The 14,661-nt window shown below is 41.5% G+C and overlaps 1 protein-coding gene across 3 annotated transcripts in view; it reads right to left on the reverse strand.

Annotated features, from left to right (window-relative positions):
- Positions 1-323: 323 nt before the first annotated feature.
- The window catches only part of LOC132511954 (RAD52 motif-containing protein 1-like), a 51,830-nt gene continuing 37,492 nt past the window's right edge, over positions 324-14,661 (reverse strand). Inside the window, exons 8-14 of one of the 3 annotated variants that reach the window (XM_060135779.1) lie at positions 11,811-11,929; positions 8,017-9,824; positions 7,489-7,593; positions 2,978-3,027; positions 1,533-1,587; positions 1,364-1,451; positions 324-461 (exon numbers count right to left, since the gene is read on the reverse strand). In XM_060135779.1, coding sequence (XP_059991762.1) covers positions 1,401-1,451; positions 1,533-1,587; positions 2,978-3,027; positions 7,489-7,593; positions 8,017-9,824; positions 11,811-11,929 — 2,188 coding nt within the window. In that variant the 3' untranslated portion in view covers positions 324-461; positions 1,364-1,400. Of the gene's footprint in view, positions 1,452-1,532; positions 1,588-2,977; positions 3,028-7,488; positions 7,594-8,016; positions 9,843-11,810; positions 11,930-14,661 lie in introns of all 3 variants that reach the window. The other 2 variants (XM_060135781.1, XM_060135780.1) reach the window with 2 other exon arrangements.

The following is a 14,661-nucleotide window of genomic DNA, read 5'->3' on the forward strand; positions in this document are numbered from 1 at the left end:
ATTACAGTTTGTTCATGTCACTATTGATACTATTCTGGTTTTCTCTGTGCTACAGCACAGACCGGAGAGGCTACCAAACATGTTATTACTCGTTTATTACATTGTTTTGCATTTATGAATATTCCTAAAATTATTAAAACAGATAATGGGCCTGCTTACACTAGTGCTGCTTTTGCAACATTTTGTAGTTCATTACAAATTACCCATATTACAGGCATTCCATATAACCCTCAAGGACAAGGTATTATAGAACGTGCAAATAGATCTTTAAAGGTAACTATTGAAAAAATAAAAAAGGGGGAATTATACAGAACACCACCATATAACCTTAAAAATCATGCTTTGTTTATTTTAAATTTTCTCACTGTTGATAAATTTGGCCATTCTGCAGGGGAGAGGTTGATGGCTAGCAAATAGATGGCTCGCCACAGCTCACAACAAGTGTAGAAGTTGAAGAAGCTCTGCAACTCTCACGAAAATTTGAGTGTTGATTCAGAAAAAGAAAAAGGAGAGGAGATCAGATGGCAGCATTAAAATTGAGGATGCGTTTAGCTTGTCATGCAAAGTATACATGGATTTGTGTTACTCCTTATAAGTATAATGACTCTATTTGGGAATGAGAGAAAGTAACAATGCATCTGCTGAGTGTTTGGTCAGATAATAATATTAGTCTTGATCTTAAAAAGTTAAATGCTGAAATTCAGGATATGCAAAATGCACATCTTGACATTTCGCCAGAAGATGTAATTCAAACTTTACTGGATCATTTAAAGTGGTTAAACCCTCAGTCTTGGATTACTGGAGGGTTGTCAGGATTTATTACCCTGGCCATAATTTGCCTATTATTGATAATAATCTTCTCATGTCTGTTTCGTAACCTCATGCAACAATATACTACTCTCAGCACTAAGCTTCATGGAATTATTTTGCAACAAAAATTAAAAAATAAAAAAGGGGGACCTGTGGGAAACGTTCAGCCTTGAGAGCCAGCTGCGGACATGCCAGGCATGCCGCCGCTGCTCGAAGGGACCGTGCCTACTTGTTCCCCTCCTTGTTCCGTTCCACGGGAGATAAACCACCAGGGCCCAGGGATCAGAAAGAATGGAAACTGAGACGAGCAAAGCTGTCTCCCCCCTGCACACGCAGGTTATTCTGCATGATTCTGGGCTTATGGGTTTCCTCCCAGGGAAGTTAACCTTGAAGCCAAGACAGTCCCTAGATGATGTAAACCACCATCTGGCAACAAACCTCCCTTTTTCTAGTCTATATAATCTGCAACTGTAGCATAATAAAATTTGTCTTGCAACCATCAGTTGTCTTGGTCCTTCTGACCCCATTCGTCGGTGCTACTTCAGTTCCTTACCCCTTCCCTTCTGACCCTGGGCGGTGAAATCCTCTTTCTACGGCAGGTCCGTGGCATAAAGTGGCCCCCTTGTCGCGAAAACGCCCTCCTAGAACACAGAAAGGGAAATATTAATTCTGCATCTCCCCTGCTTTCTCTGGCCACAGTACTTTACCCTCCTCAAATTTACCTGACTCTCACTTTCCCCTGAGCTTCTCTTACGCTGCAGAAATCGAAAAAAGCCCCTTGGAGGAAAACACACACAGTTAGTGTCACATGTCATTTTTCATCTCTCGCACAATGTGTTATCTCTGGTCTTATTAGGACTAAACGGGTACCTCAGTCCATAATCACAATGAGCAAAATCACCACAGACCCGGGATCTTGAAATTCATTCCATGCACGCTGGCCTTCCAGAAGTTCTCTGTGTCTGTCCAAAGTGGACCCCCAGTGTCTCCGGGGAGAACACTGCATGTGGCTTAGCATGGAGTATAGGCAGGATTTTCAGCCCCGTTCACCTTTCCTGGCCCTTGGCCAAGTGCCCTCGTGCGGTGAAAACACTGCACGACGGCGCTGGGCAGAAACACGTTACTCTCTAGATGCGCTTCACACCAGTCCGCTTCGCACTTAGTCGCACATGCAGCATTTGCTGGGGGTGTGGGTGTGGGGAGAAGGTGCTTTTATTTTCCTGGCTGCTCTATCCTATAAGTTGAATCACACCAAGTAAACACGTGAACCCAACAAGCAAAGTTATCTATAGCTCTATGACTTTCATACTGCACGGTATCACTGAGGTGTCAGTGACAAGTGGAATCAGTTTAAAGGCCATGACCAGCAGGGAAGCACAAAATACTCTTTTTGAATACAAATAGAATAGAACACAAATCAGTGCACAATAAGTGTGTTTCAGAAACTACTTTTGTCCATATAGTATGTGTCTACTGAAATGTGACATAAAACCTAGCTCACAGCCCAAGCACAGTGGGATCAGCAGAGAAGTCCTCAGTGGACAGGGACCATCTTCTTTTTGATAATCACTAGCAGTATGACCATGGGACAAGATATTTTCCCTTTCTCTTTCTCCAGTTCCTTATTATAAAAGGAAGAGACAAACTACTGTCTAAAGTTTCTCCCAGTTAAAATTCCATGAGGTTGGGATAAAGGGAATAGAGAGTAGGGGCCTGAAAAACAGTAGGATGAGAAGGGAAGTTTTCTTGCCACTTTACAGAAGTTTTCTTGCCACTTTACACTCATATGTTCTACCTTTCGTCAGCTTTGAGTGAGGCCAGCCCCTAAATCCCCAACCATGTGGCCCTCCCAACCCCAGAGCCTCCTAGAAGGCCTCTGGCCTGGCCTGATGCCTAGGAACCAGGCGTCAGGCCAGCAGGAACAGGTACAACCAAAACCCCTCCCCGTCCACCCTCTTTCCTTAAAGGACTAGTGAAAGCAGATGAATCTGTGCCTGTCCTGTTCTAACTCAGCTTGGGCTGGGGAGCTAATTCTGCTGATACATAAATTAGGGTAAACCATTAGGGTAATTAAACATTCTTCCTGCCTTTGGTGAGGAAATGGAAACAGATGAGTTCTAAGTTCTCCTCTAGTTGAAAAATTCTGCTTTCAGAGACCAATATTTACCTTCTGCTGCTTTTTCTATCTTCGTCTTTTGCGATTCTGTGAGAATAAGTCTGTTTTGAAAGAAAACATGATCATGATTAGCCATTACAACTATTTCCAAATCCTTATTCATTCCTTTTTACTTTATATCTTATCTACCCAGTGAGATGATAACTTTTTAAGGCAAGGAATTCTACCCTGTTTCAAAATCCTTTGACTCTTCCACAGTACCTAACTTAGGGTCTTGCATGCAGCCTGCGATATATTTTATTGACTTTTAGATAACGTTCAACAGATAATTCCTAATACAAACTCTTAGAAGTAGGAAAAGAAAATAAAAGTATCTAGCAGAAACCTAAGCTTTGTTTTAAAGTCAAGAACAAGAGTAGGATGCCCATGATCACTGCTACTATTGATCATTGTGGAGGAGGTCTTAATCAGTACGGTAAGAAAAACAAAGTATTGGAAAGGAAGAGACAAACATATTTCATATGAAATGAGGGACCTAAAAAGACCAAAAGAATCAACCGAAATTCTACTGGAAGTAACATAAGGAAGATGGCTCCATACAAAATCAAGAGATCAACATATAAGCCTCAATAGCTTTCCCATATAACACAAATAACTAACGAAACAACAGAAGAAACATCCCATTTACTATATCCATAAAAATGCATAAAGTACCTAGGAATAAACTTAACCACAAATTTGTAAGACCTATGTGATGAAAATATTAAAACTTTTCTGAAGGACATTAAGAAGAAGTACTTACATGGCATGAGATACCATCCTCCTAGAATGCTGTAAAGAGGTCAATTCTCCGCAAATTAACCTACAAATTCAATGCAATCCATTTATATCTAAAATAATTTTTAAATAAAACCTAGCCAGCTGACACTTGGTAGAGAATATATGTAAGAATAGTTATGAAATGTATGAAAAAGAAGGTCAAAGATTAGGACTTTGCCCTACCAGATATAAAATATGTTATAGAGCAACTAGAATTAAGCAGTGTGATATTGGTACTGGTGGTACAGGACAAGATAACTGGATATTGGTACTGGTGGTACAGGACAAGATAACTGGATCACAGAATAGAGTCCAGATGAAGAGAGTATATTAGACCAGGGAAGAAAGAATAAACTATTCAGTGAAAGATTTGAAAACAACTAGATCTTCATGTAGGGGGAAAAAGTTACATCCCTTACCTCAACCACACTAAAAAAGAAATACAACAAATTCTAGACAGATTATAAAAGTACTTGAAGAAAATATTAGAGATGATTTTTACGTCATGAGGTGACAAAGGCCTGGCTAACAAAACCCACCCCACGTGAGCCATGAGGAGAGGACGGGCAGATATGGTGGCAGACTGTCAACACACCTCCTACTCTTCACAGCCCTTGCCCCCTTTTCCCCTAGACTGTTTGTCTTCTTCTTGTTGACGTATAAAACTCTTGGGAGTTCCCTGGTGGTCCAGTGGTTAGGGCTTGGCTCTTTCACTGCTGTGGCCCGAGGTTCAATCCCTGGTCAGGGAACTAAGATCCCGCAAGCTGCACAGCATGGCCAAACCCCACCACCTCCAAACAAACAAACAAACAAACAATTCTTCATAGTAAAGAAATACTGGCTTTCATTAAATTTCAGTGTTTCAGATCTTTACAGTGTTTTTGTCTCTAAGGAGACAAGACAAAAGAGTTGGAGTAGGGAGCACAAGCTTTGCAGTCGGGTGAAACTGGCTTCTGCTTTTGGTTTGGCCACTGGGCCCTCACACTGATCTCCTTCATCTATGAAGGAGGGATAGTAATATTATCCTCACAGGACTGTGGGCATTAAATCAGACAATATATGGAAAACTCTTCATCTTACGCTTGGCATGAATCAGTGCTAAGCTGGTGTCACAGACAAGATGGTGGAATGTATCAAAGGCTCTGCTTGTGGCATCAGGCTCTGAAGGCTCTTTCCCACCATAAGATTATAAAAATATTGCTTTTATTTTCTTCTAATACCTTTATGTGGTCTTTCTTCACATTTATGGAAATAGGTTTATTTAAGATGAAAAATGGGGATCTGCTATTATTTACCCCCAAGGAGTTAGGCAGCTATTCTATCACCATTTATTCATTTTCTTCCACTGATTGGAATATTGAAACATGACATTTCAAAAGTTAAGAACACATGGGTCTACTGCTGGACTCTATGCTACTTCAAATAAATATTCGGCTGCATTATTCCTCACTGTGGAATTGACATAATGCCTCATCTCTCTTCCGTTGAACCCCATTATTGTCTACCATAGGAAGAACACTGCATGGCCCCTGTCCTCAAAAAGCTTATCACATAAGTGGGGAGAGGAAATAATGGTTAGGACTCCTCGCTTTCACTGCCGAGGGTACAGGTTCAATTCCTACTTGGGGAACGAAGATCCCGCAGGCCAAAACAAAACAAAACAAAACAAATGTAAGGTTAAACTACCTAGAAGTTAAAAACAATAAAAAGGGGACTTTCCCGAAATTCTAAAAAGGCAAAAGGCCATATGCCACCTGGAGATATAGAGGGTACAGTCTGGGCAATGGCCAATGACTAGCAAGCTGACCCCATGCCAGTCCCCAGCCTCTTGGCTCAGAAATCATACTCTTCCTCACCAAGAGAGAACTCACGTCTTCCTGTTGTGGCGGTCGCACTTTATCAATATCACAGGATTGACCAAAAATCAGAATGCCAAATTATTACTTGACAATGAGAAATACATCTCTTCTACACACAGGGCATCCGTGTCTGCACAATGAGAGAATTGCCTTCTGTGGAGACAGGCCTCCGTGGCACACTAAAGCACAATCACACAATCGAAGGCTACGTGGTGAGAACAGAATTAGAAAAGGAATCAGCTGAATCGAGAATTTAATGGGAAGGCCTGAGGTAGCTGGATCCGTCCATCTCCTCAACAGGCACAGCCTGGCTAGGGGCCCTGACTCTTCAGTTATGCTGCCTAAGGTGCCATCTCTACTCTCGGGCAATGTGAGGATGGGCACTGCCCATGCTGGTCTCTCCTCACCTTTTCTATGCTTTCACTACTGACCAACCCTCCTGCAGATAGACACATTTCTCGTTAGAAGTTAGTACATCATGTCAGGTTGTATTCAAGTCTGATAGGCCCGCAAGCCATTGGTCCTTACGCATCTCTGCTCAGCTCCATGATGTGCTAACTTTGGTGTTTCTCTCTTGGGGGGCTGCCTTTTAAAAAACTGCTTACCACTTTTGTGAGTTCTGAGGGGAGGGACCGTTTTGCTATGGCCCCTAAGAAATGGTGACAAACCTCACAGGACTAGGATCAGGAGGGCTGCAGTATTCAGGGAAGCCTTTACGAAGACAGATATCTGAACTTGAGTTGGCTTTTCAGGGATTCATAGGACTTCCACAGGCAAAGCAAAATAAAGGAATTTTAGATGGGCAAAGGCACAGACCAAAGTAGGAATGGGTATGGTGTAACGAGCGTATAGTGAGGAGCCGCTTTGGCTGGAATGGAGGGAGGCCATTACAAGAGAAAAGGTAAATAAAGTAGGTTGGATTCGGAGGGTAGAATCAAGATTGTCAGCTTATTAAAACCACTCTTTTAATGTTAGCAACTGCCTGTGGGGAAAAGTAATAAACCATTGTGTAACCGAACAAAAGGTAAACAGGCTACCTCCAGGAATAGGCTACTATAAATACGACATACTTTAGGGTAGCCTGCTGCAGGATTTTACTTGCAGTGGTTTAATGGAACCTATCTACACAATTCCTAATACACCGGAGAAGAAAGATGCTAAGTAAACCTAAGGAATTGAAAAGATCACACTTTTATCGTTTAGGCATGTCCTTTTACCTCTCCCAGGGTGACTGATAGCTCCATGACTTTGGAGATCGTATATCTCTCATCATTTCAGCCAACAAGGAAAGAAATCAAAAGTAGAATGAGAGTGACTGCTCAGTACATCAAATCAGCATCGTTTTCTGAGTTGAAGGAATTTTACTATCATGTCAACTCTGGCCTTCCTATAAACTTAACTTGTCAAAATAGTCCAATGGCTTGTTATCATGGATCCAATTCCATAGAGATTTCCTGGGAGTGGAGTTCCTTTAAAAATCCTGTGGGGACTTCCCTGGTGGCGCAGTGATTAAGAATCCACCTGTCAGTGCAGGGGACACGGGTTCGATCCCTGGTCTGGGAAGGTCCCACATGCTACGGAGCAACTAAGTCCGTGCGCCGCAACTCCTGAGCCTACACGCCAAGAGCCCGTACTCCACAACAAGAGAAGCCACCTCAGTGAGAAGCCCATGAACTGCAATGAAGCCCCAATGCAGCCCCCCTGAAAAAAAACAAAAACAAAACAAAAATACAAAAAAACATCCTAGGAATATATTTTTCAGGAAAAGAACAAAGTGTATGTCAGTCCTTATGACTAAAGAGAAGAATCAAGTAGTAGTAGGTGGAAAGGTGGATTTCATTCTCAGCTTGTGAGTTCTGAATCTGAATTAAGTATTGTCCTTACCTCAATGAGACAGAGAATTGTAACCCAAATCGTCACTACTGCAGATATGGATATTGCCAAGATGAGTCTGTTCTTATAGCCATATGCTGGAACTTCTTTTGTGAGCTAAAAAAATAAGTAACAACTTTTTAAAAACAAGGAGATAGAAGGGATAAAAACTGACTATTCTTAAACCTATTCTAAACGCTAGCTAACTATTCTTAAACTACTATAAAACCCAATCCTTTCAGGCGAGTAGCTTCTATAAGAACAAGCCAAATTTAATGTTGTTAATCTTATCATTAGCATTTTCTTCTACAATTTATTTATCTACACCTTATTTATCTTGTGTTATGTCCTTTTCTCGTCTGCCCCAGGAATAGTGCCACCTGTCTAAATGAGCAAAGTGGGAGATCACTGTCCTAGCCCGTTTCATGGCTGAAGATAAGATAGAGACTAGGAGCCCGTGGCATTCCTGCTTGGGCACGTTAATGGCGTGTCCTAAACTGAGTAAAAGTCCAGCTCCCATGTGTCAGGGGTTACCCTCACCTCACTTGACTCCTGCCCTTTCTGCTCACTCTGGGCTTCTGTGCTCTCACTGATATAGTTGTCAGCTTTCCACTGGTCCGTATCCCCCTCCGCTTCGGACACATTTACTTCTTGCTGCTTGCTGAGAAGCTTCATCAGGAGGCCTGTTCTAGAGATGAGGTTGGCACAGGCCGGCTGCACGTGGGTCTCCGAGCAGTTCATTTTTAAAGTCTGGATAACATGAGAAATGAGCCTTCGCATGTCATTGTTGGGGATGAGGGACCGTAGCTGCTGGTTTAGCTGAGTTTCAACTTGATCACCCGGGGATGTGAGCCCTGGGAAAGCGAAGCCTGTGGGCTTAGAGGATAATTCGGTGCCCGTGTTGTGGTACTCCCATCGTGTTTGGTTGGTGTGTTGAACAGTTGGCATACTGTTGTCTGCAGCAACAGTAGAATGTGCAGTGGACACGTTCCTATGGGTAGTGTTTCCAGGGCCGGTTCCTCCTGGCAGAGTAGAGTTTCCTGTAGAAATAATTTCTTCAGAAACATTTTGTGCAGTATTGATTTCTGAAGTAGTGTTTTCTGCAGAAGGGTCTGAAAGAGAAAATAATTCTGGAAAAGGCTTTTCCTGAGAAGTCACTTCTCCTGAAGATGAAACAGCCTCTCGTGGAGGGGAATTTATGAGACTCCTCAGTACAGAGAACGGAGGGCTTGCAAGCATCATTCTAGTGAGTGAACTTTTCTTTCTGAACTTTCCACTCCTTTTGCCTTTGGGTTTTCTGTGGACCCGATGAGACCTAATTTTATGGAAGATGTATTTTTTTCCAGAATGTGAGATTAGTTCGAAGTCCTTAATGTTTCTAGTTCTAGCCTTCGCATCCTCTAAAACATGAAGAGTGTTGGATAAGTCTTTTGATGTGCTTTTAACGTCAGATGGGGATTTTGGAGGGATGGAGGCAGAAGGCCTGCCCTTGAAGTACTGTTTCCAGGAAGAGGAGCCTGCTGCCTTGTGTTCCTTTATGAATGAAGACTCTGCATTGGAGGACTTTCCCACCAGCTTCCTGGGACTCTGCACCATGAGCTGTTTCAGCTTTCTTGGGGATGGCCTCCTGAGCCTTCTTTCTTCGGCAGCGTTCACCTCAGATGGCTGGGCATTCTGTTTCCTCCAGACCCTCTCATCTCCCACTGCTTTGAGGTGCATTTTCTGTATGCCCCTTGGGCCCTTGAGGACCCTGTTCACTCTCAGCAGCCCTTCCTCTGTACTCTCAGTGTTTGCGAGGCTGTCTTTCTGTGGTTGGGCAGTTTGCAATTTCTTTTGAAAGATGTAGCTTTTAAACGTGGCACTTGAAATGTTGGAATGCGTACGCGTGGCAGGTTTTTCTTCCTTTTTAACCTCATCAATTTTTTCTTGAGTTTCTGCAGCTAACAAATTTTCCGCAAAATGGAGTTTCCTCAATTTGTTTTTATGAGTTGAATTCTTGGGTACAGGTTTAACAGAAGGGCTCCTTGTATTGCCTTTCAAAAGGCCCTGCGGCATATCTCCATCTGGTGTATTTGAGAAAAGAAGTTGAATGAATGGGAATAATGTTGATTCCACATCTCCGAGATTTCCCTCTGAGGTATAAGGCAGTATGTCATTTAGTGTACTGATAATATCACTTTTATTCTTAAAGTCCAGCTGCTCATTCATGAAGCCTGACAAGCTGACAGCACTTTTATCTGACGACGCCCTCTCGGACTCAATAGTCAGCTCAGTGGTGGTGTTCTTTTTCCGGGCTTGTAACACCTTCATCAACGATCCTTCTGCATTCCGTATAGATGTTTCTTCATCTGTCAAAAAAGAAGGGACTGTTTTTGATCATTGAACACTGATGGGACAGCTTTTTGTCAGTCCACAGCCAAATAAATTAGGAATCAGTCAAAGTTTGAGTGCCACTGAGGAGCAAAAGAAACCCACACTTAAGCCTATGACTGGCAACAACAAAATGTGAAAAAGATATCTCTTGAAAAAGTGGCTATCTACTCAGAAAATTCTGTAGCGTGAAATATAGTAACTATGTTCAGGATTACTCCACTGGTTCCCAGGGGCCAGTACTCAAGAAAAGGCAAGGCTGGAAGACAAATATTCCCCTACTCAGCTGGACTCTCTGCAGATCTACTGTGACTCCTCACATTCATATACCCCATCCTGTCCTGCCTCAGAGGCAGAAGTGTGAGGCTTCCTCTCTCCACCTCTTCAGTGTGCTTGTGTTCTTGCTGCTATCACAGATGACCACGACAACAACCGCCGCTAACAGGTCATCATCTGGACATGTCCTTCTCCACCCGCCCACCGAGTCCTTTGCTCAGTCCCTGCTTCCATATATCCCAGCGCCCATAACACAAGGATCTATACAGAAAAAAACACTATGTCCACCCTGTCTCTTTGGTAAAGTTTGGGCAGGGATCTGGGGTATAAATTCAGAGATTTGCCAGATTATATGCCAATGTGGAATGTTCAACAAATCAATGGAATAATACTTGAGGTCTTCAGCTGCAGAAGGGAACAAGCAACTTCTGTCAGATGGCTACTTTGCTTTCATTTCATTTTACTTCTAATATTTCCAGCTTTACTTGGGGAACCGTCCAAAGCTTCTGACTGTGTGAAGGCAATGTGTACCATTGTGCAGGTGGGCTTCTCTTCCAAAAGGATTAAAAGTAGTTTTGGTGAGGGTCAGAGGAGGAGGGGAGGGTCATGAGAAAGGAGGAGCATGGGCTTGCAGAGAGCCCCAAACTGGGGACAGGAGATCGGGGCACTAGGGTCATAGCACTTAACACCTCTGATCTTGTTTTTTCTCACCTGTAAAAGGAGAGTAAAAATGCCTTTTCTGCCCACATCTGGGGGAGAAGGGAGTAATAATAATTAGTAAAGTTGTCTGGGGGAGTTCCCTGGTGGTCTGGTGGTTAGGACCCGGCACTTTCCCTGCTGTGGCCCGGGTTCAATCCCTGGTTGGGGAACTAAGATCCCACAAGCTGTGTGGCACGGCCAGAAAAAAAAAAACCGTGTTGAAAAATCAGCAATATTGTCTTTATATAAGGTGCAAAGTGTTATTTGTATGATGTGCTCTAGATCACTGAAAGAGGCTTGTATTCAAGCTACCTGGGCATGAAAGTACATTTTGGAAGTCATCAAGTTAGTGCCAATAAATCTAATATATAGAAAAATAGTTGAAACCCCCTGAGTGTTTTGTGGATAGAAAAGCTTGAGATTCAGAGCAAGCTCAGAGCTAGACAGTCTAAGAATAAACTAGCTCTCCCGTCCATTAGAAGGGCTAGGTAGCAGCTTCTGGTTATGGAACCAGAAAATCTCAGGCTCCAAATAGGACATAAAACAGCATCACTTGTACTGTTTATAAAATTGCAGAAACACACAAAATAAACAAAAATATATTTACATCTCTCCTATGAGACAAAGAGTACCTGAGACTTAATGTATATAAAATCAGTTTACAAAATGTGATGCGCTATATGAATAAGTTTTCATTTGCAGAGAGCACAGCATAGGATATGTGGTCATTAATGTGAATTCCCTTCCCCCTTCCATTCCTTTATCTTGTTCCATTATGTATGCAGATCAGTTATATTAGCTTAATAATGTAACCAAGCATCTGATTTTTAGCAAGGGGGTAGCTCTTAGAATCTTAGGGAGCTGGAACTCTGAATGAATGAATTAAAACAATGCAATTACACCACTAATTTTAAAATTTATCATCCTTGATTAAAAATAAACATTAAAAAATTAAATTAACCATTTATTATCCCGCAATTGAGACTCACCACAAGGTGTCACGTCTGTCAGGCATTCACTGTCACAACGCAGCTTGACTGTCTTACAGGCAACCTCAATACTATCTTTAAATTGGCAGAGGCAGCAGCCCATATGGTTAGGTAAGATCCTATAAATGGAAACACTGGTCATTAAAGTTGTGATAAAAAAGTTACTTGAGTAGGTAGAAGGGGGAGTCCAAGGCCCCCACAGACCAGTGCAAAAAGGAGTTCTTGGGGTTCATGGGCTGGAGAACAGGATAGGGGCCGGTTGGCCAATTGCTGTTCTTGACTGTTGTAAATAAATATAGAGGAGGAGAGAGGTGCCCAACAGAAGGATTAGGATGGCAGTAGGTATGGTATGCCTAGAAAAAAGGGAATAGGGATTAGAATTGGGTGACATTGATCTGTAATTTGATTCAGAAATATCTCCTTCCAACCCGAAAGCCTTTGGGTTGAGAGTACACAGGAAGAAGGCAGACTTCTAAGAGTCTGAATAAGGCCGCACTTTCTGGAGTCCCTTTCTCAGTTCCTACTTGTCAGTAGTAATATATCAGAAGTTATTCTAGTAATAAAAAAGCATCGTGTGCTTAAACAATAACAGATATCACATTGGCCAAATCTAGACAAATGGAACATTCCAAAGAATAACATGATCATTATAATAAGGTATAACATAGTTAATTTAAATAAAAGCACATGAGTTCATAATGATACTCAAAATGAAAAGTGGGGAGCTCTTCTCTATATAATCATGTCAGCTAATAAATGCAAAAGGAATGATAGATTAGGAAAGTGTCATTTTGCAAGTATCAATGTAATAATCGATTCAGACAAGGCTTATCATTGATGCACAGTTGGGTGAAGAGTTGTTTGAAAGTAGGATCTCCACTGATCCCAAAGTATGGGACCTCATATTATTTATCAATTACCAAGGGGAAAAATAACTTCACAATGGAGAGATATGGAAGATACCCCCTTAATCAAGGGATCAGACTTAGCACTGGGCCACCTGAAGTGATGAAGTATGAAGAATACATCACCTATATAGTATTCTTCCCCAAAATATTTACTTTGAATCAAATGAGGAAACAGACAAATCCAGACTGTGGGGCAATTTACAAGACAACTGACTTAGACTCTTCAAAAATGCCAATGTCATAAAAGACCAAAAAAAAAAAAAAAAAAGAATAGCAGGGAAATATTCTAGATTAAAGGAAACAAAGACATGACATGCAATGCCTAATCTTTAATTGGACCCTGTATAAAAATAAAACAGACTTAAAGAACATTATTGGCTACTGGCCAAGATGAAGTAACAAGGACCAATTTAACCTCCCACCTGAAACAATGAAAGCATCAGGCAGAACATATGAAACAACAGTTTTCAAGAAACTGCACCTCAGGCAATACAGTTCAGTGATCCCCAGAAGATGGAAAATAAATGAACTGATACCTATAATAGTCCTAACTTACTTCTCTGAGAGAGTTTCCAGGTCATGGTACAGGGAAGAGAAGTCCAGGCTGAGACTGGTGGACTCCCTGACTGAGGAAATGGAGCTGAGAGTCTGGGAAAACCAAGGTAACTAGAGTTCACAAAGCAGAGTATGAGAGAGAAAAGAAGTGCACAGACAACGAACTCTGGGGATATGCAGAGGGATCTCTTGAGAATTCAACACAGTATTGGTCAGTACATTTGTGTGAGGAATTACTTGATGCCAGGAAAAGAACCACATGAAAGCATTAATAATAAGAATAACTGGTTATCACACAGGGTTGTAGGAATAGTACCTGTTCCTACAAGTCAGACTGGAAAACCTCATGATACTCAGAAAGGACTTGTCTCAGTAGTTGCAAATAATGAGCTCCAGACTAAAGGCTACGTGGACTCCTACCCAACGAATCTTAACAGCTAGACGTAAAAGAATAAAACTGTTTTGAGTAACTTAATTTCACACAAAATAAAGCCCAAGCATTTTACAGGAATATAAATATATACCTCACACAATAAACTAAACTCACAACATCTGTTACCATATGAAAAATTGCCAAGCATGCAAAGAAGTAGGAAAATATGACCCACACTGAGGAGAAAAGGCAACCAATCAAAACTAACCCATAGCCTACACAGATGTTAGAATTGGTAGAAAAGAACATTTAAAAAGGTATTACACATGGGGCTCTCCTGAGCCTGCGCATCCGGACTCTGTGGTCTGCCACGAGAAAGGCCACAACAGTGAGAGGCCCGCGTACCAGAAAAAAAAAAAAGTTATTATACATGAAGAAAAGTTATTAGAACTGTATTTCAGTTGTTAAGAAACCCAGGCTAAACACTGAAAATGTTAAGTAGAGGCACGGAAAATGTAAAACACACCCAAATTGAGCTTCTAGAGATTACAAACAAAGTCTAAATGAAAAAGACATTGAATGAGGTTAATGGCAGATTAGACACTGCAGAAGAAAGGGTCAGGGAACATTAAGGCATAGTAATAGAAACTATCCAAAATGAAACAAAACGTGTAACAAAACAAAACAACAACAAAAATGAATAGAGCATCAGCGAATTGTGCAACAACTTCAAGTGGTCTAATACATGTGTACTTAGAGTCCATGAAGGAGAGGAGAAATACAAAAAATTGAAGAAATAATACCCAAAATTTGTCCACACTGGTAAACACTATAAACCCACAAAGTCAAGAAGATCAATGAACTTTAAGCATAAGAAACATGGACAAAACGACACCAAGGCACAAAAAATAATCAAATTGCTCAAAACCAGCAATAAAGAAAAAAGTTAAAAGCAGCCAGAGGAAAAACCTATACAGTACATACAGAGGAACAAAGATAACAATGACAGCAGAAT

The sequence above is a fragment of the Lagenorhynchus albirostris genome, chromosome 20 (genome assembly GCF_949774975.1).
Source record: "Lagenorhynchus albirostris chromosome 20, mLagAlb1.1, whole genome shotgun sequence".
NCBI lineage: Eukaryota > Metazoa > Chordata > Mammalia > Artiodactyla > Delphinidae > Lagenorhynchus > Lagenorhynchus albirostris.